The 20,861-nt window shown below is 43.3% G+C and overlaps 1 protein-coding gene across 4 annotated transcripts in view; it reads right to left on the reverse strand.

Moving 5' to 3' along the window:
• Nucleotides 1–97: 97 nt before the first annotated feature.
• The window catches only part of chd4a (chromodomain helicase DNA binding protein 4a), a 29,728-nt gene continuing 8,964 nt past the window's right edge, over nt 98–20,861 (reverse strand). For 3 of the 4 annotated variants that reach the window (XM_023420740.2, XM_023420739.2, XM_023420738.2), the window contains exons 5-41: nt 19,577–19,695; nt 18,915–19,180; nt 18,579–18,706; nt 18,307–18,445; nt 17,133–17,302; nt 15,921–16,154; nt 14,781–14,984; nt 14,394–14,602; nt 13,715–13,846; nt 13,503–13,602; nt 12,698–12,889; nt 10,811–11,011; nt 10,556–10,693; nt 10,175–10,296; nt 9,608–9,781; nt 9,362–9,503; nt 8,986–9,117; nt 8,671–8,788; nt 8,351–8,475; nt 8,148–8,240; nt 7,773–7,911; nt 7,476–7,645; nt 7,206–7,383; nt 5,772–5,861; nt 5,310–5,401; nt 5,056–5,189; nt 4,626–4,770; nt 3,938–4,091; nt 3,675–3,784; nt 3,325–3,577; nt 2,650–2,715; nt 2,168–2,464; nt 1,956–2,064; nt 1,701–1,833; nt 1,408–1,603; nt 808–983; nt 98–451 (exon numbers count right to left, since the gene is read on the reverse strand). In XM_023420740.2, coding sequence (XP_023276508.1) covers nt 437–451; nt 808–983; nt 1,408–1,603; nt 1,701–1,833; nt 1,956–2,064; nt 2,168–2,464; nt 2,650–2,715; nt 3,325–3,577; nt 3,675–3,784; nt 3,938–4,091; nt 4,626–4,770; nt 5,056–5,189; nt 5,310–5,401; nt 5,772–5,861; nt 7,206–7,383; nt 7,476–7,645; nt 7,773–7,911; nt 8,148–8,240; nt 8,351–8,475; nt 8,671–8,788; nt 8,986–9,117; nt 9,362–9,503; nt 9,608–9,781; nt 10,175–10,296; nt 10,556–10,693; nt 10,811–11,011; nt 12,698–12,889; nt 13,503–13,602; nt 13,715–13,846; nt 14,394–14,602; nt 14,781–14,984; nt 15,921–16,154; nt 17,133–17,302; nt 18,307–18,445; nt 18,579–18,706; nt 18,915–19,180; nt 19,577–19,695 — 5,595 coding nt within the window. In that variant the 3' untranslated portion in view covers nt 98–436. The remainder of the gene's footprint in view (nt 452–807; nt 984–1,407; nt 1,604–1,700; nt 1,834–1,955; nt 2,065–2,167; nt 2,465–2,649; nt 2,716–3,324; nt 3,578–3,674; nt 3,785–3,937; nt 4,092–4,625; nt 4,771–5,055; nt 5,190–5,309; nt 5,402–5,771; nt 5,862–7,205; nt 7,384–7,475; nt 7,646–7,772; nt 7,912–8,147; nt 8,241–8,350; nt 8,476–8,670; nt 8,789–8,985; nt 9,118–9,361; nt 9,504–9,607; nt 9,782–10,174; nt 10,297–10,555; nt 10,694–10,810; nt 11,012–12,697; nt 12,890–13,502; nt 13,603–13,714; nt 13,847–14,393; nt 14,603–14,780; nt 14,985–15,920; nt 16,155–17,132; nt 17,303–18,306; nt 18,446–18,578; nt 18,707–18,914; nt 19,181–19,576; nt 19,696–20,861) is intronic. The other variant, XM_023420742.2, reaches the window with a different exon arrangement.

The raw sequence follows: 20,861 nt of genomic DNA on the forward strand, positions 1-20,861 counted from the left end.
GGCTTTATCTGAAAATAAAACTGCATCAACCTGTACTTTTTCTTCCAATGTGTATTTGACCACAGCCCACCTACCCCCAACTAAGCAGACCAACAAATTCTTTATTACATTTTTTTTTTATTTAGGTCCCAAAAAAAACCATCATAATAACATTATATCAATAATATTAATACAGAAATTGAAAAAAGGAGGAAAAAAAAAAAATAAAATAGCTTTTCTGTCCACAGCCTCAAACGTGGGTGTCGGGAAGGGATTGGATCCTCCAGAAAAACTCTGTAAAGTCTGTTTGGGGAGGGGGGGCGGGGCGGGGAGAAAGAGAAGTGAACTGGGTGTGGTTTCAAGCTTGGGCGCGCTGTCCGTCATTCTGCTGTGCACCAATCAGGAATGTCGAGGTGAGGCAGGGGGTGGTTTTCGAGGTAAAGAGCCGAGTTTCAGTCTACTGCTGCGACATCTGAGGAACAAACAGAGAAGAAGTTAACGTCTTGTTGCTTTTAAACTTTTCTGAACAATCCAGCAAAGAAGAAACAAAGCTGTTAAAGCTTCATCTGAAACTGAACTGTGTCCGTTTTTCATCATTTTTGAACCACTTAAACTTCATATACAAGAAATAGAAATTCAGGGAAACTTAGTGACGAGGAAAGTTGATTAATGATGACTCAGACTTGAAGCTTGACCTGTAAGTCGTCTGTTTATTTACTATTCAACTGTATAAATAAACTTTTACTACACCTGTTAATATCCTGCATGCTGCGCTGTGTGTGTGTGTGTGTGTGTGTGTGTGTGCGTGTCTGTGCGTGTGTGCGTTACCTGTTGTGGCTGTGCCTGTGTCTGTGTCTCGGGCCCTCGGCTCGCCAGCCGGCTCAGGATATTCCTCTCGGACATCTGGAGTCGCACGGCAACCGGCGGTATCCGGGCGATGGTTGCTGGGAGGCGGGTGACATCTGCCTTCATGTCACTCAGCAGCTCCTCCAGCTGCTTCAGCACTAACATGGAGAGAGAGAGAGAGGGCAATAAGGAACTATAGTCTCTCACTCACTGTAGAGTGTTTGCACAGTTCAGAGCAGATTTATGATGCTTTATATTAAATTCAGGATTATTTTATTTTCCAGAAGAGTTTTATTTCCTTCCTTTAATTAATAATTTCTCTCTGCTGCAGGTTTTCACATTCAGATCTCAGAAGCTGTTGTGATAAAACATAACTTTTGCTATTTTCTTCTTTACAAAACATTTAGCAAGACATAAAAACTAAAAAGGAGAAACATTAGTATTTAATTAATGATTAAAAAGTTGTAATAAACGAACAGGAGCTTGGAAATAAAAGTCATAAAGTAGAAAATGATCAATTCATCACAAGATTTAAATGATCATGGACACTAAATGACGACAAGGAGCCTTCGCCATCTTTACCTTTGTGCAGGACGGCGTTGGCTGGTTTGTTCCCGGACATGGACTCTTTGCTGAGGTGCTGGTGGGACTCTGCCAAACACTCCACCTCACTGAAGCGGGTGTTGAGGGCCATGGAGGGGTGGGAGGGGTCCTCCGACATGTTGAGGTAGGCGGCGCGACGCAGCTGCTCCTCGATCACCAGCGCCTGCTCCAACAACTAGAGGAGGGAGAGCGAGGCTCCACGTTAGCGCAAAGTCACGACCGCCGTTAAAACCGGAGCGGCTCCATTATCTGGGATACTTTTTGATTCGTACCTTGAACCTTCTGGCGAGGAACTTGTTCTTGATCTCCAGGAAATTCCCTCGGTTCATCTCCCCTTTAAAAGGCTCGTTGAGGATGGCGAACTTCACGTCGTTCTGGATGTCCTGCCAGCGGGCGTAGCCGTGTCTGCGGAAGTCTCAGTCAAGGGCAACAACTAATATATAGATCTACAGATTCAAAGACAAACAATTCCCTGCTACACCCTCCATCTAGATCTTTAAGACAGTCACTCAAGTGGGAAAGGATACTGTATTATGCCGGCCAGCAGCCAGTAGTCATGGCGACGGTGCCAGATCTCATTGGTTTTCTTGGTAACTGTGGCAGCGCGCTCCTCGTTCTGCCACAAAGAGTGGAGCTCTGAAATAAAGAGGAGGAGAAGGTCAGTGACAAAATGAAAACATGACGTTACACTCTCACTTATTGTGTGTGTGTGTGTGTGTGTGTGTGATTGTGTGTGTACCTGTGAATCCTCCATCAGCGATGTTGAACATGAACCTGGTCTTTGCTTTCTTCTTCTCCTCGCTGGCGGCTCCGGTGGCGGCAGCGTCAGCGGTGGTGGGGGCAGCAGCAGCAGCAGGAGCAGCAGCAGCAGCGGTGGTGGTGGTGCCCGCTGACGCTGCGCTCTCCTTGGTGCTCTCCTTGGCGCTCTCCTTGGCGCTCTCCTTGGCGCTTTCCTTGGCGCTCTCCTTGGCGCTGTCTCCGTTCTGCAGTTTAGTCGCCTCCTCCTGCTTTGGCGCATCCTTCTCCTCCTTCACTTCTGCAGCAGGAGCGAGAGAGGAGACACGGTAAATGACTGTACAGCAGACATGTATAAACCTGACAGCAGAGATCTGCTGAGGATGATATGACACCAGAAAATAAATCTCATCTCCTTTATTTTGCGGTTTGTTTCTGTGTGAGAGATTAAAAAATAAAAAATAAATAAAGTGCAGGCTTTGGTACCTTTCTTTTCATCTGCAGGAGGAGTGGTGTCCATCTTTTCTGTGTTTTCTTCTTTCTTTTCTTCTGCTGCAAAGAAAGAAACAAAAACATTAAGATAAGGGGAAAATAAAGAAATAAAAGCAGCAACAAAATGGGACGTTTAAGGTAAATGAGAAAAGATACAAAATGATTTTTACAATCATGAGACAAAACAACTTAACTACCGTTTCTGTCAGTAATTAGCTCAAACTACATGATCCAGATTCTAAATCATGAAATTCAACTACAGCTGAGAGGATCTGAATCCATCCATGTTTGGAAAGTATAATCTGAAAATAATGTGAATGCTTCACAAAGTAAACCTTCAGGCAGACACAGAAACGACACAAACATTTCTTATGAAGTGATAAATCAGTGTAAAAAGTTGGTTTATCTACATGAGGAGTAAGTTCAGTTTTGATCCCTGCTGTAGCTGTTTTTATTAGTGGGTACGAGAACATGAACCTAAACTAAAGTGTTCTTTCCTGTGTGTGTTGTGTACATTGTTTTCATATGTGTTGTATCTATGTGCTGAAAACACACAGGGTGGTTGAGCTGGTTGTTGTGACAAAACTGTGAAACACAAACTGAGCACTGATTAAAAAGTAGTTCCACAGCACCAAAAAAAAACGGAGCATGTCGAGTTTCCAGTTTTACCTTTGACCTCGGGGTCCTCAGGTTTGACCTCTGACCCCTCCGTCTTTGCCTCTGACGACGACTTTGTCTCCTCTCCACCCTCCGGACTCTTCTTCTCTCCCTCTCCCTCCTTTTCTTTCTCGCCTTCCTTCTCTTTCGCGCCCTCCGCCTCTCCGTTGCTCGGTTTGTCCGTCTCCATCGGCTCCTCGCCGTTCTTCTTCTTCTCCTGCTCCGCCGGCGGACTCTTCTCGACGTTGTCTGGGATGGCGATCACCTGGTGAGGAGCAGGTGGATTTTTGTGACAAATCTCGATAAAGAAATTCCTTCTCTACTTTTAATTTCTGAAGTGTACAAACACATCGCGTCTTTACCTCGTTGGCGGCCTTTCCGGGCTCTTTGCCGTTCTTTTCTACCTCGACCTCTTTCTTCACCTCCTTCTCTCCATCCTTCGCTGCCTCCTCGTTCTTTGAGGAGTCATCAACTACAAAAATAAACAGGTTCAAGAATTATATATTGATTTTTATGCATTTTGTTAGAGGAAATTTTTACCAGAAGACATTTTTATTCACAGTAAACAGCTGGAAATGTTTGTGTAATGCTCTGTAACTTGTGTGTGTGTGTGTGTGTGTGTTACCTGGAGCAGGAGTATTGGGCTGTGTGTCAGCGGGGGTCCCGGTGGACGGGGTTTTCCCGGGGGATTCGGGCTGAGCTGCGGCCCTCTTGTTCTCCTCCAGTTCGGCCATCCACGGCATCGACCACTGACCGTTCACATGTTCAAACTCCTGCACCTGGAAACATAAAGAGAATATGATCATTTCTCTCCTTTTGACATATCAATGCAAATAGAAAAAACAATCTTAAAGCGTCAAAGTGAAGTGATCACCGTCATAAAAGATCGATCTGAACAGCAGGATTTATGTCACAAGACTAGAGCTGCATTTAATGACTATTGTCTTTGTCAGTCATTTTCTGATTTGGTCAGAAAAAAGTTAAAACTGTTGTCTGAACAACAATCGATGACACAAAGATCATCAATTTACGATGAAAAGAAACAGAGAAAAGCAGCAAATCATCATATTAAAGCTGGAATCAGCAATTTCTGATTCATCTGCGCCTTTGGAAATGAGACCTCGGCCTCAATGGATTTCCCCGTCTAAATAAAGATTAATAATAAAATAAATAATAATTTTTAAACCTCAATGATTAACTTAGCATCAGATTCATTTTCTGACTAATCGATCAATCCACCAAGTGTTTCATCACTACACGACGTCATTGTCTCCGAACGAACTCCTGTATAACACGTGTGACACAATCGTTACCTTTTTGCGAATGAGGGACATGACGCCGATACGGGTGAGGACGTGTTGCCGTGACAACCCTTCCCTGGGGACGCCGTCTGCGAAGGTCTCGGCGCCGTCGGCTCCGGGTTCACAGAGGTGACGCATGAACAGAGAGACATAGGCCCTGAGAGAGAGAGAGAGAGAGAGACATGATGAGAGAGGAAAAGATCCGAGTACAAAGAAAGTGATGCTGAAATATGTAGAAACTAAAAGGTCTGTTATGTGTAAACTGCAACGTGAGGTCAGTATTATCAGGATATCTGCAGGCAACAAACGAATTTAAAGATTTTAATAATCATTTTATTTCTGGATATGAATTTAAGATAAGATTAACTGTTAATCGTGGTTTTAAAAACATGAACTATGTTGAAATATGATCCCGACAAATACAAATTCACATATTTCTTACTTGAACTCTTTCTCAGACTTCCCTCGCAGGTCTCGGACCAGCCACTGGGTGGTGAAGGCGTCCTGGGGAGGCATCCCATAACGCATCACTGCGTTCAGGAAGGCCTTCCTCTGCCGGGAGTTGAAACCCAAAACCTGGGAAACAGCAAGCAGAGGATGAAACATCAGACTTCATGTACAGGAAACATTTTCATGCTGAGGTTTAATAAAAAAACGCTGTGGATAACCAGTGAAAGAGAGAGCTGAGCTGCTCACCTCGATGTTGCCTCCCACCCTGGCCAGCAGGGGGGGCAGCGGTTTGTCTTTGTCGTTCCTCAGGCCCTTCCTGTTCGGCCTGCGAGAGTTGGCTGCGGAGAGGAACAAGCTGTGGTGATTACACAGATCAGAGGTGATGCTCCGCACCGAGGCAGGTGAGCTGCATCACTCGGCATTTTTTTTTTTAGGTGGATAATTCTGTCTGTTACTGGACCTGAAACTGTATTTTATTTGCCGTTTATTCTCTGTTGTTAGTATCAAAAGACAATTTTCCATCCAATAATTGGACGGAAGGCTGGCCCTACTTAATGAAATCAGAGGCTGCTGATTAAACCTCTGCTGCAGACATTAGTTTATATTTTATTCATTACAACTGGAGACTTCCGCAGCACGTTTTAATCATCAGCACCGACACCAGTGCTGTTCAATGTCCTATGGACAAACATGAATACTGGTTCTTACCTTCTGTTCGCTCGTCAAAGTCCTCGTCTCCCTCCTCAGACGCCACAGAGTAATCTGATTGGCCATCAGACTGGTCATCCTGCCAATCAGCTGTAAGATAGAAAAAAAAAAAAATATAGAAAGGTTTTTAAATCCGCAGTTCAATGAGACTTTAACATGACGACTGAATTACTCCCATGAAGCTGTGTGTGTTGATGAATGTTCTTGTGTGAACAGATCTGCGGTGTCATGAATCGTCCTCACACACACACACACACACACACACACACACACACACACACACACACACACACACACACACACAAGTCTTATTATGTAACCTGCAGAGTGTGTGTGTGTAAGTGTGTGTGTGTGTGGCATCAGTTTTGTGCAGCGCGCTATGAGTAATGTAGTCTGACAATTTGTGCATTCATGTAGCTTTATTATTGGTTATTATTAAACCAGTCAAAGTCCTTGTGTGTGTGTGTGTGTGTGTGTGTGTGTGAGAACATACTTGACCAGAGAAGCTGACTCTGACCTGGCACATGTAGTTGATATTTAACTGATAATGTGACTAGTTTAGTGTGACCAAAGATCACTGTGTCGTGTTCTTGTTCTGCACAGAGCAACAAAAATGTGAATATGTACAAAGGTGCATGAGATGAATATTCCACAAAAAGAAAAATGCAGTTAAAGTTGTGAAATTCAAAATCCAGTATGTCTGTTCCCTTCTTTCTCTCTCCTTAGAAAATCAGTTTATCATAATGATTCGATCATTCTTTCGCTGTAACTAAGGATTCACCAATCAACAGATCACCGATCGTCACAAACGATAATATCATAAATTACGAATACATGAAACCTCTATGGAGAATATTTATTACATTATCAGGAGGGAGAGCTGATGTAAACGCTGCTGAGAGGAAAACTCTTATCCCACACCTTTAAACGGAAAGTTGACTATTTTTACCTCCTGTGGTGCAACTGAGACCTGGTATCAAACCTGTTCTATTAAACTACTGACCCATTAACCCAGAGTATTGACGACTCTGCAAGAACTGGACGCCGGTGCTGAAGGCCTGATGCTCCGTTTTATTTATGGAGTTCTTGTGAAGCAGTTTGTGTTTTCAGACGGTAAAGACTAAGAAGATTAAAAAGTTCTGCTCAATTAGGTCAATAAAAAAAAGTTTTTCATAGATAAATGTGTCTTGTAGTATTGCACTAAAACGTGTATTGTATCAGTACTGGAATTTAAAATTTGAAAACAACGCTCAGCTGAGGCGCAGCCTGATGTTGCACGGTTTGTACGAAGTTTAGAAAAATGCTGGTGAACACCTACCATGCAAATCTGGTTGGTTGTTCACTTGTCGGATAACTAAAGGTGGCTAAACTCTAAACTTCTGATTGTTACTGCTGATAAACAGGTGATTCTCTCTCTCTCTCCGCTCCTCCTACCTCTGTCTTCTTGTGAGCCGTCGTTGTAGTTGACCTGCTTGCGGATACGTTTGCCTTTGCCCAGGTTGCGGGCCAGATCCTCCTGCTGCTGCTCGTAGTGGTGACGCAGCAGCTTCTCCCAGTAGTCTGGATCCACGCTCTCCTCCTGCTTGATGATCTCCCGCTGAACCTCCTCCTCCTGAGCGACGGGGGAAGAAAAAAAAAAGGTTAGATGTGATCTTCACTACAGCCAAAACCTCCTCCCCCTTCACAGCAGCTGCAGGCGCTCACCTCCTCCTCCTCGTCTTTGACCACATACTGAGCCACCTTGAAGGAGCTCAGGTACTCGTTCATGCTCTGCAGCTCCGTGTCGTCTGTGGCGTCCTGGTTTCTGTCCAGCAGGCGGTCGATGGCCTTGTCGTCGTAGTGAATGATGCTGCTGTCCTCCTCCTTGTTCTCACCTGAAGAAGACACCCGGTCGTCAGTTCAAATATCACACTTCTCAAACGTCTTCATAAAAACAGATAAATCTCTATCAGCAGATCTGCATTTTTTTATTTTTTAATTTTTTTTAAATTCCATCCTCACCTTCTCCCTCGTCCTTGAACAGCTGCTCTGTTCCAAACTTGAGGATGTCGTCCAGTTCTTGTTTGGACATGGAGCCTGTCTTGGATCCGAGACCGGGTCGGACCACCAGGTGAGTCAGCATCATCTTCTTCTTGGCAACCTGACAACACAGAGGACAATTTGTTAATATGGCTGGTCAGAAAATTACAAGTGTAACATGCTTCTGTCTCAAATTTCCACAGATGGTTGGATGTTCTTGTCCCAGTCTTGCAGTAAAATGGCCAAATGTGAAATATAAGGTCTTAAAAAGGTTCATTCTTGCTGACTGCTTCAGACAAAATGAGACATTACGAGTGTCGAATCACTGATTTTGTGTATTGAACTCGTCCTATTTACCTGAGTAATCCTCTCCTCCACAGAGGCCTTGGTAACGAAGCGGTAGATCATCACCTTCCTGTTCTGACCGATACGATGAGCTCTGCTGAAGGCCTGGACACGAGGAGGAGGAGGGACACGTTGAACAAACAAAAGATAAGTAAGAGTGCTTCTACTTTTTAACACGTGATAAAAAGGATGGAATAGCAGCGCTCATCCTGTACCTGGACGTCGTTGTGAGGGTTCCAGTCTGAGTCGTAGATGATGACGGTGTCGGCCGTGGCCAAGTTGATGCCCAGACCTCCGGCCCTCGTTGACAGGAGGAAGGCAAACTGCTGAGCACCGGGAGCTGAGGGGAAAGAGAGAAGATGAATTCATGCATTTTCTACAAGCATGTTTCAACTACCAGCTTCCATCCAACAAAGTTTTGTAGACAATTTAGAAGAGTTATGGTTTTAATTTACATGAAGGTTGGTGAAGGCCAGAGTCAATTAAGAAAACTAATAAAAAAAGGTAAAGTTTGTGTTTATGCTCCCAGACTCACCGTTGAAGCGATCGATAGCTTCCTGTCTCATCCCTCCTGTGATTCCTCCGTCAATCCTCTCGTACTTGTAGCCCTCATTCTCCAGGAAGTCCTCCAGCAGGTCCAGCATCTTGGTCATCTGTAGCAAAAACAACAGAGGAGGTGGTTCGTTAGGAAATGATGAGATTTTTAAGTTGAGATTCTTCTTGCGGTTGCAACTGGAAATACTCAAAAGGCGTTTGTAATTTGCATTTTCTCTTTCCTCTATAAAGCTTTTTGCTTTTCGGTGTTTTGGAGTCAAGACTACAGAACATCGCCATCTCTCCGAGGTCTTACCTGAGAGAAGACGAGCACTCTGTGTCCTCCCTCCTTCAGCTTCCTCATCATCTTCTGCAGTAACAGCAGTTTCCCAGCAGACTTTGTCAGAGCTTGGCCCTCGTACATCCCGTTAGGCATCTTTGGAGCTTCCTGTTACGAGTAACCAGTCAAACATTAACTCTGACATGTCTGCAGAGAAGGTTTGGCTCAGGGTGGATTCAAAAAGCAATGACATTTTAAAACGTAATGCTTCCTAAAACAACAAATATCCCTCATGTAAAAAAAGGAAAACCTAAAAAAAAGAAAAAAAACCTGACATACTGACAGTCTTTGCATAGAAATGAAATTTAAAATAAACATATCCCCGTCAAGCTCGCTGACGTTTGGGTCGTACCATGGCAGCCCCAGGGAAGAGGTAGGGGTGGTTGCAGCATTTCTTGAGGTCCATGACGACGTTGAGCAGAGAAACCTGGTTTCCTCCTCCTTTGGTGTTCAGGGCCTCGAAGTTTTTCGTCAGGATGAATTTGTAGTACTTCCTGTGAACATTAACACATTCACCATGTGTAAATAATTCTTAATCCCATCTGAAAAACTTGACCCCGGTCACTGCAACCCCCTCCCTTCCGTCCCCCTGACTCACTTCTGCAGGGGGCTGAGCTCCACTCTGACAATTAGCTCGGTCTTGGAGGGCATGTGCTTGAAGACGTCGGCCTTCAGCCTCCTGAGCATGTGCGGACCCAGCATGTCGTGCAGCTTCTTGATCTGGTCCTCCTTGGCGATGTCGGCAAACTCCTCCAGGAAGCCTTCCAGGTTACTGCCGACAGAGAGGGAGATGTCAGTTTACAGTCTAGGAGTCAGCTGTAATATGTGGCTGCACACAAGTTCTTCATCCACTTTTAATGTTGCATTCATTTCAGCATCATGAAGCTTGTGATTCTTGTGGAAAAGCATCAAAGGAACAATCTTTGTGAATTACAATGACTATAATTCACTTCCCCCCAGATGCAAATAAATAAATCTATTAGCCTTTATTATGATTTAATGACTTTCAAACCGTAAAAAAATTCAGGTAATATTTTGCTAAATGCAAAAACCCTAACTAACTCCCAGGCTTCACGGCCTTGTGGCAAAAGGAAAACGCTCAGAAATCCTCACTGTAGTTAAGGGGCGTAAAGGAATAATTCATGCAACAGAACCCAGAGCCTACCTGAACCGCTCAGGTGTGAGGAAGTTGAGCAGGTGGAAAAGCTCCTCCAGGTTGTTCTGCAGAGGAGTTCCAGTCAGCAGCAGTTTGTGCTGCAGAGGGTAGCTGTTCAACACCCGGAAAAACTAAAGCAGAAGAAACAAAACAAACGTGTTACAACGTCTACAACAGTTTCAGACCGAGCGAAACTGCAGTCACAGCTGCCGGCACAGGCTGGGATGAAAGAAGTAAAAAAATTATATAAATTACAAAAGTAAAACTCGGAAATGGAAACGTGCTGCAGCAGTTACAACTCGCTGTATTCTGGAGTTTCAGCTCTTTATTCTCTTTTATTGAATGTTGAACAAAAATAATCCCAGAGCATTAAAGAAACTGTGTCTGTACCTTGGACTGGTTATTCTTCAGCCTGTGGGCCTCGTCCACCACCAGGCAGGCCCAGTCTATGGAGCCCAGGACGGCCATGTCGATGGTGATCAGCTCGTAGGACGTCAGCAGGACGTGGAACTTGATCGACGAGTCTTTCTGTTGGAGGATATCGACACAACAGATGTTAAAACTGAGAGTTTTGAGCCAATTCCAAGCCGATTTACCCAGGATTTATCTTCTTCCCCGTCTTCGTTCTCCACCTTCTCCACTCACCTTCATCTTAAACACCTTCTTCCCTCCTCGGATGGCGTTGTCCTCGAAGGAGAACTCGTTCTCTCTGATGACGGCTCTGCTGTCTTTGTCTCCGATGTAGGTCACGACGTACATGTCGGGCGCCCACATCTCAAACTCTCGCTCCCAGTTGATGATGGTGGAAAGCGGAGCGCTGACCAGGAACGGCCCCTTGGAGTGGCCCTGGAGGTGGAGACAGGAAGTCAGCTCGACATGCCGTACAGAACAACGGTCGTGCGTTTTAATCAGTAAACTGGATGTTTGACACCCGAGTCGCACGTCTGTACATTCAGGTCTTTGCTAATTCTGTGATCTGTCAGTTTGCAGCTGCCAGAGACTCGACAACAAAATATTGATCCACGGAAGACTTTGTTCAAAACACGACTCAACACAAAAAGAAATAGAAAAACCAGCTTTGTGCTCGTTTTTTCTCTTTCAAATTGATGCCGAGCAGAACTTCACGAATGAAATGAAAAAATAAACTTACAATCACATTCAGTATTGGGACATTTGCAATTCAAAATAAGATATTAGTCCTTTGACCAAAGTGACACCTACTTTTGAAAAGGCTGATGGTGATAAAAACTTTATTGTACCAAAAACTGCTTGACATAATTGCTCATTTATGTCTTAATCTTGTCAAAATAAAGGAAAAGAAACTTTTAGGTTATAATTTTAAATGTGACTAAAACTAACAATTGATTTGCATTATCAATTGAGGTAATCTGGATTACTGATAATTGATTGATGAATGGTCTACAAAAATAAATATGACAAGTTCAAATTGCTTCTTTTGTCCAACCATACATTTACTGTTACAGTGGACACACAAATGACTGATGGTTGATCAAATCAACAAACTGGTGAAACTCACTCATTGTTTTCCTTCTAAATTTAAATTCATTAATGTAATTTTGTATTTTGCAAGGCAACATCAACCCAGTTAATTACATTTAAAAAATATATATAAAGCAAAAATCATGACAGAGACAGGTGAAGGTAAATTCACTGTGAATCAATCGCCTGGTGCTCTGACAGGAAGTGTATTCTGGCCTCCCACCCTTAGGTGGCAGCAGCCGCATGATCATTGTCTGAGTGTTTACTGTTTGAGATCCAACTTAATGTCGTCAGATTTCACCTGACTTACACAAAATGGCCGGATGGTCCCTGGCCAATAGGATGACAGCTACTTATAAACAGCCTCCATGTGACAGACGAGTGCTCTTAAACTAAATATGAAACAAAAACTTCAAATCAAAACTTACTTCTACTTTATGAGCTGAGCTCATGTTACAAACAAACCAGCTGAAAACACAAGGTTCCCACATTTTCTTAACATCAAGGACTTTTTAAAGACTTTCCAAGTCCCTCAAATTCAAGGACCCGACGACAGTTTCACACATAAATCAAGGTTAGTTACTGCTACAAAATTAAGATTTTGTATAATGAGAACCAGCAGCTTTACAGAAGCTCAGTGACAACAAGCAAAAGGAGGGAGGCTTGACTCTGCTGTGTTACACTGAGGGCAGACTATGTGGTCTCTTCACACATGCAGACACCAGTGCTTAGTCTATTTACTAATGTCAAGTAAACTACTACAATTAATTCCTATTTTTGCACAGAATATACAAATTCAAGCACTTTCAATGAGGCATATTCATTTATTATTTCAACACCTCGATTTTTTTTCCACCCTCAAATTCACAAACTTCCAAGGACATCAAGGGGCCGTGGGAACCCTGAGAACAGTATATCCAAACAATCTGACCAGAAATCCAGTGTGTACAGAGTCAGTGTGTGTGGCCCCAGAGAGAGTGTAACACATCTTTACAGCAGGCGAACGCAACCCAGCATGTCACAGGCACCCACCTCCTTATAGAGCGAGTAGAGGAAGACAGCGGTCTGGACCGTTTTTCCCAGACCCATCTCGTCGGCCAGGATGGTGTCTGTGCCCTGAGCCCAGGAGAACCGCAGCCAGTTCAGCCCCTCCAGCTGGTAGGGGTGCAGCGTCCCGCCCGTGCTGTCCAGGTATTCTGGCTGACGCTCAAACTTTATGGTCGGCTGAGGACAGACACCACGACACATTTATAAACAAAGGACAGTCAGAGGTCTAAATGAAGTCAGATCACCTTTTTTTTTTTTGGGGGGGGGGGGGGGAGAGAGAGAGAGAAACCTCAAAATCTTGAATGAAAGTCGACGTAACTCGTTGCAAATCTTCACACCCACAAAATTAAAAAAAAAAAAAAAAAAAAAAAAAAGAAAACTGAAGAAAAAAAAAAGAAAATCACGTGGTTGATTCATAAACTGATGATTCCTTTCTGTCTCAGTCAGTAAAATCTGCAGTTAAAATTTATTTCAATTAAATGTCTCAGTGGAATCGTTATGTAAATGAATAAACTGTCACTGGACAGGTGTTGTGGGAGACATGGGAAGATGTGGGAAATCATTTAAAATATGAAAATCTAACAGGCACGTCCTTCGGTCTGGTTTAATAAAGATTGTTCAATGTCTCATCGAGCTCTAAAAGTCTTTCAAGGGATGGTCTACCCTGGAAAATACAGTTCTGGGCTGAATACTAAAGCGCAAATATCCTTCATAAAGTTACAGCTGCTGATGACTTCAGACTCATATTCAAATTTCATACCAATATAAAGAATCCATAGTCTGGACTTACATCTATGACGGGGTTCTCCGGAGGCCTGTCCGGCCGCTTTGACCTTCCTTTCATCTTCATCTTCTTCCCGGGTCTCCCCTCCTCTCCCATCATCAGCTCTCTGGAGCGAACGCACACAGTTAGGGAAAGCAGTGTGTGTTGCTTGAGATTGCATGTACATGTCTGTCTGCATTACACTGCAGTCTGAGAGTGTTGTTGCGACTGTGTCTCACCTGTGGTGCCAGTACTGCACTTTGTACGGCTCAAACTCAGGTACATCCATGTCATCGGCCTCCCAGGTGGCCTGGTCGTATGCCAGCTCTCTCCACTTGATCAGGTAGTGGACGTTATGCTTCCTGTCCACACTGGAAAACACAGCAGAGAAGAAAAATGTTACTTTGTGTTTGTGTTTCATGATTATTTACTCCAGAAGAGTAAAATATTGAGACTTCCAAGTGGAACATTTGTAGTGTTCTGAGAAGTTGTTTATTAAATGCAACATAATTAACTTAATCAAAGATGGGATTCATGGGAAAGAAAACCATAAAAAAATAGCCACTTATGGTTAAAAAAATCATATCAAATAAATAATAAAATGATGATAATAAATGAGACTGACTGGTGCACCTTCTCTATAGAAGTAATTAGTACAAAATTTGAACAACAACCTTTGAGATGAGACATTTTATTCTGATAAAAATTCTGAAGGTCGGTTATTTTGACAGGACTGTTTATTATCAGCAAAACAAAAAGGTTTTATATAAGTGTAGCCAAAGTTATGTGATTTTTTAAACAAAGTAGGTTAATAAAGAAACTTATCTTGTAACAAGTAAAGCTGAAGCATCCCAGCTCGTCTGTCTCACTGTGTGTGTGTGTGTGTGTGTGTGTGTGTGTGTGTGTGTGTGTGCTGACCTGTGGTTGAGGATGCGGTGGATCATCAGCCACTCCATCTTGATTCCAAATCGGAGGTATTTCTCCTCCAGCTGTGCGTACATGGGGTCCTTGTTCTTCCTCTTAACGCTCTTGTCCTCCTCTCCTTCGCCGAAGTCGATGGGTGGCGGGTCGTCCATGTCGTTCTTTCTCTGGTAGTTCCTGAACATCACCTGGCAATGGAGCTCCAGCTGGTGGGGGGAGAAACAGAGAGAAAACTGAGAATCCTTCATATATAAAACAGGATCAGATACAGTATATAGTATGTGTGGGTGTGCATATTTATATATATACACATATATATATATATTTATTTATTTATTTATTTATTTATTTATATGTATGTGTGTGTATGTATTGATCACACACCTGGAGCTCTGTGACCCAGGAGCAGTGCCAGTATGACATGTTGGACCATTTGGCAAAGAACTCCCTCTCCGGCCGCCCTGCCAGCGGGGCGGGGTCGGGGGCATCTGCCGGAAGGTCTGGGGGGCGAGGGACTGGTGTGGGAGGAGGGGGGTCACCCCACCTCCAAGTCAGGATCTTTTGGACCTTCCCCTTCATGGAGGGACACTGGAACAGGAAAAGCAAAAGTTAATGATTGTTCATTTTTTCTTACTCCATATTTTCTAAAAACCTATTTCAGATAGTTTAATTTATTTAATCACAGACAATCAGGTAATGTGTGTGACACATAAGAGAGATCCTAAATAATTAATTGAGCCAAAAAAAATGTTTTTATTCCAAACATTATTATGGAATAATCTGTGATTAGTTTTGTCCATTAGAGTCCAGAACTCAAACTAAAGACAAATGAAGAAGTCACTTGGAAACTGATGAACTTTTTTTTTTACTGTTTCTTCATTAGATTAAATGATTAATTGAGGGGATACTTTCAGATTATCAGATAATGAACCAGGACCACAAGTGACAGGTTTTTTCCATCGTTGATTAATTTTCTGATTATTTTCTCAATTAAATGTGAAAATGCCCATGATACTGCCACAGAGGCCAAGGTGATGCCTTCAGGTATCTTCATCTAAACAACAAACTAAAGCCCAAAGATATCAATCTACAATTATAAAAAACAATAAAAAAAACAATAAGAAAAAAGAGAAATAAAAAAAATCAGCAAATCACATTAGAAAATTGGCACCAATAAAAGCTTTGCATTTTTGACAAATGACAAATAACTGAAGCTATTAATTGTTGTAAAGATGCAAAAAAAGCAATCGAATCTGTCAGAGTCTCTCCATGTGCCGCTGCTTCTGTGTCTTGAGTTTGTTGTAGGATGAAACCATGACTTTTTTTTTTTTTTTTTTTTAAATCAAACCCTACTGACCTAAACAAGCACACAAATACCTACTGGATCAATAAAACCCTTTTCCATGCTGAGCAGAAAGAGAAGAAACATCCACTGGATCAGCAGATTTTTCTCAGCTCTCACGACTCTGACCGGTCAAACCTCTCATCAGTCACCTCACTGGACCCTGACTGTGGGCGACTCACCATGCAGCGGGGGCAGATCCACTCTCCGTTGGGGATCTCGGGCAGCGGCGGGTTGAGGCAGTGGATGTGGTACGACGAGGGACACGAGTCACAGCAGAGCAGCTCTCCTCCGTCTTTACAGACCCTGCAGAACTCCATGTGGTGGTCGTCCTCCTCCATCTCTCCGGCGTCACCGTTGTCCTCCTCGGCCTCTGAGCCTTCCTCCCTGGCCTCCCACTGGATGCCCTCCTTCTCCTGGGATTGAGGGAGAATACGTTTTATTTCATACTCTTAAAACACAGTGTTCCTGCTCTGTTTAATTTAAATAATCTTGATTTGATCTGTGATTCAGCGAGATTAAAAAAATTGTAAGTTCTGTTTGAATTTGAGACTCCTGAAGGAACCTTTTATTTTTCTACTATTGCACTTTCTTTATAAGGACTAGTCCCCTTAAAATTGACTTTTGAGTATCAGGCACCTAGAGTGGGATTATCGTCGACCAGAAGCCACAGAAAAGTTTGGTGCTCACTCTTTTAAAAGAGGACTATAGTCAGTTTGGATTCAAGTAGTTACAGTTACAGTTGATTCTTACGAGAACCCGTAGGGAAAAAAGGCATCAAACTGTTCACTGAAACTTCTCAAACCACTCCTGAAGCATCATCAACCTCTCTGCTGTTAATCTGTATGCTCACCATGTTCAAAACAAAACATAATTTCAGTAATAATTTGCTTAATATACCACTTGGCATCAGAAGAGGTGAAAGCGCTGATATGGAACTGGTGTATTTGACTATGTTGTATTGGATTGGCTGCTATTCTTTGTGGGATCAATATGAAATACACATATCGACGAAACAAACTGACTGCGTACAACACAACATTAGAAGCAACACAACTAAGACGCACAGAGAACAAAAGTAGCTCTACAGTATTCAGCACAATCATAACGACAAAGACTAAAACAGCAACTGCTGAACTTGCGCGTCTTTTCAGAAGATGCTTTTTAAATGAAACTAAAAACACCATGAGTCATTTTTTGACAGAGTGATTGCATTCATAAATTGGTTCAGTGTGAGACAGTGTGTGAGTTTGTGGTCGAGTTTCGCTGGTAAAATCTGTTTGAACCTACTGAACACAGGTATCAATTGCAGAAAGTGGCAGAAGATGTTTGGCAAGTGTCTTTTACTTTGCTTTCGTTTGCTACGGGGGTTGTCGTGTAAACATATTGCTTACACAGTGTGGACAGCTCCAGGTGCCCTCGGGCGCTTTCTCCATATCAGGGTCCAGGCAGACCATGTGGTACGCTCTGGGACAGGTGTCGCACAGGATGATCTCTCCACCCTGCTGGCAGACCTCACAATAGTCCTGGTGGTCCGTCTCATAACCGTCACCGTCCTCTGCTTCTGATGAGGAGGGGAAGGAGGAAAAATTTTTACCAAAACACCTCCAAAACATCTGACATTTAGCAGACACACAGGATGTGATGTGGTGTGGTGATCCAGGCTCTGCATTACCAACATTCTGATGAGTGTTTACGTTGTTCGACAGAGGAAAACCCACTCAGTGAGTCATCATTTCCCCTAAAGAACATGTTTCCTCAATAACAAACAGATCGACATTGAAAGGTGTCGTTGCGAAAACAGAAATATGAAACTGATCCACAATATCAGCTGCATGTAGCCTTTTAAATACAAGGCTATATTAAGCTTTAACTTTATTGCACTAATGTTGTGTGTATTCTGGATGATTTCAGGGGTTGAATGTTCAGCAACAAAGAACCCCAACTTTACGCCTCAAGTCCTCACAGACTAAACAAGATACGGTCCATATTATGGCCTGAAGCCTGAGAGAGGAGATGTACGATATGGGACCTTCTAAGGACTTCCACCCTGGTGAGGACCTCTTTCAGTTGCTGATGTGAACTCATCTGTGATGTCGTCGGCCGAGCGGAGCGTTGGTCGTGTGACAGCAGCTTCAGAATGCGTCAGTAGGCGACAACCCAGGCCGAGATGTCGTCCTTCTAAATATACCAAACTCCGCTGACTCAGTCACAGTGACTAATGTGTGTGTGTGTATGGATACACCTCCTCATGTTGTTGTGCATTTCATAGACCTAACGCTTTACCCTGCACACAACCATTACAGTTCACTAATGTGAACATAACCTGCAATTTTCATTCTGTAGACTCTACCTGCAGCTGGTTATGGCAACACAGGTGGAGCTCCGACTGAGTCACCAGGTAAAGGATGAAGCAACCAGTGTAATTTCAGCTCCGACTGGTTCCACAAGCTAACTGTACATTTAATGTAAGGGCATTAGTAAGAAGAGGGGGAAGAAAGAAGCAGGGAAACAAAGGGGATGATGGTGACGATTAAGTGCTTAAGATACATTTCAGCCCGGACGTACCCTTCTTCTTCTTGGGTTTGCTCTTGGATGGCTTCTTTCTGCTGCGGCTGCTGCGGCTGTTTGATCCTTCTGAAACAGAGACGCTGTTCATGCTGCCATCCTCAAAATCGCTGTCCACATCGGGCTCGTCCTCCTCGCTCTGAGCACACACACACACACACACACACACACAAGATGTCCAGCTGTGTTAAATACGCCTTCCTCTACCTGCATTGTATGAAACCGCAAAAGTGGTTTTGAGAAACAAGGAGGAGAGAGGAAATGATTCATACCGATGAGCGTTTCCTCTTGTTGAAGCCTCCCAGCTTGATTTTGAGTGGAGCCACTTTCTTGGTCTTGGCGTTATTCTTTTTCTCTTGTGGTTTGGGCGCAGGTTTTGACTTCTTGCGAGCGTTGGGACCTACAGAACAAAACAGGAAATGAAGAGGGCACTCACACACTCACCCAAAGAGAATAAGAAAAGAGAGAAGCAAGGAAACTCTTTGGCCTCTTGTTAGGCAGGTGTTTGCGGCTAAACATTTCTAGTCATGATTTCTTCTGGTGGTTGTCATATCCAAACCCCGCTTTTATATCTCAGCATTTGTCCTGACCCCTACTGCCCACTGTACCTTTGCCCTCCTTGGTCTTGGCCTTGCGCAGTGGCGGTGGAGGCGGCTGCTGAGGCTCTACGGGGGCCGGAGGTGCAGCAGCAACCGGAGCAACCTCCGCCACCATGGTGTCCACAGCAGCAGGTACGTTGGCGGTGGCCAGGGCGGCGTTGGCAGCAGCAGCTCCCCTCAGCGGGTTGTTGGTGCTGAACTCGCGCCACTTGGCGCCCAGAACCATCATCATCTTGGACACGGCGATCTTGGGGTTCTTGGCTGCGATGAGGGGCCTGGAGACGAGGGAAAGAGAAAATTAAAAATGTAGAAGACTTTCAGAAAGTAGGACCATCAACCATAAATGGCTCCAGAGAATATTTGACATATTTGATTGCCTTTTAAAATTGTTTAATTGCCAGTTCCTTCTAAAATTTTTGCAACACTTTTTGGTGTGAGAATAAAATAAAAAAAAACAAACGAAAAAAAACAGGGACTGAAACCAGCAAAATTTGGGATTTTCTACAGGATAAATAATATCAATGAGCCCTAAAAAGAAAGAGAGTGTATTTAATCAAACTTCTTAAGCTCCCTGGTACATTCGTCTGCGTTTCTGTTTAATACTTTTTCTGGTATATATATATATATATATTTACCAGCTTTGTGTGTGTTTGTGCAAAATGTGATTTTACCTGACAAACTGGCTGAAAGCCTTGTAGTTGGTCAGAGAGCGGTAGTCTTCCTCGGTGAAGACGTGGTCGATGTCCTCCATACCCCAGTCATCCAGCAGCTGGGATGAAGACTTTGGCTCCTACCAAACAAACCAAACAACAGTAAGCTTCACTGATATAAGGGTTGAAAATGTACAATTGAAGATTGAAATTAGACTAAAGACTAAAAAGGCAGTAATCTTACATCAGAAGGTAAATAATCATCAATTTTACAGCGTACATCCTGGCATACTGCTACTTAGCTAACACAGAGCTCTTCTTCTTCTTCTTCTTAAAAGAGCAGTGCAAAAGGTTTATGAGCCAATTACTCAAAAATTAAACCACACACAAAACGTACACACTGACAAAAAAAAAAAAAAAAGAAAAGGAGAAAAGAATGAAACCTGAGGGTAAGAAAACACAGAATTAGACCAGATTGCCTTTGGCTTAACACAAATTTAGGTCAAAGGCAAGATATTCTCTTTGTTTAAAACTTTATGAAATTGCCGACAGACTTTACATGGATAAAAATCTTCACATAACATACCACAAACAGCATAGCAGCTGTAACATCTATTTCAGTGCCTAAAAAGCCAAATACTGTATATAGACAGCGGCAGGGGGGAAAAAAAGTCACTGAACCCTTTGAAATCACCTGGTTGGGATAACAAACACAATCTGCTGAAGCTAATAACACACAAACAATTATAATCTTTTGTGTCTTCGTTGAACACACCCATTAAACATGAACAGTGCTGGTGGGAGAAATAAGTGAACCCTTTGATTTAATAACTGGTTGAACCTCATTTGGAAGCAATATCGTCAAGCCAGCTCTTCCAGCAGCTGCTGATCCCTCCTGCACGATGTTCAGGAGGAAGTTTTGGGACCATTCCTCCTGCAGAACTGCTCGAGAGCGGCTCTCTTCAGGTCACTACACAGCATCTCTACTGGATTAAGGTCCGTACTCTGACTGGACCACTCCAGCATGTGGACAAACTTGAGAATCCCCCCCCCCCCCCTCCTCTAAAATTAAGTGGCGCTGTCCAGATCCAGAGGCAGCAAAGCCCCAAATCATGATGCTCCCTCCACCCTGCTTCCCCTTTGGGATGATGTTTTCATGTTTCATGGTTTCATGTCATTGTTGGTGTGCAGTTCCCCTTTTACACCAGACATAGTGGTGCATGTGCTTCCCAAATAATTCAACCTTAGTTTCTTCAGTCCACAAAATATTCTCCCCAGTAGTGTTGTGGAGTATCAAGATGCTCCT

This window comes from Seriola lalandi, unplaced genomic scaffold, assembly GCF_002814215.2.
Source record: "Seriola lalandi dorsalis isolate HSWRI2012SDOR001 ecotype SW California unplaced genomic scaffold, Sedor1 jcf7180002054657, whole genome shotgun sequence".
Classification (NCBI taxonomy): Eukaryota; Metazoa; Chordata; class Actinopteri; order Carangiformes; family Carangidae; genus Seriola; species Seriola lalandi.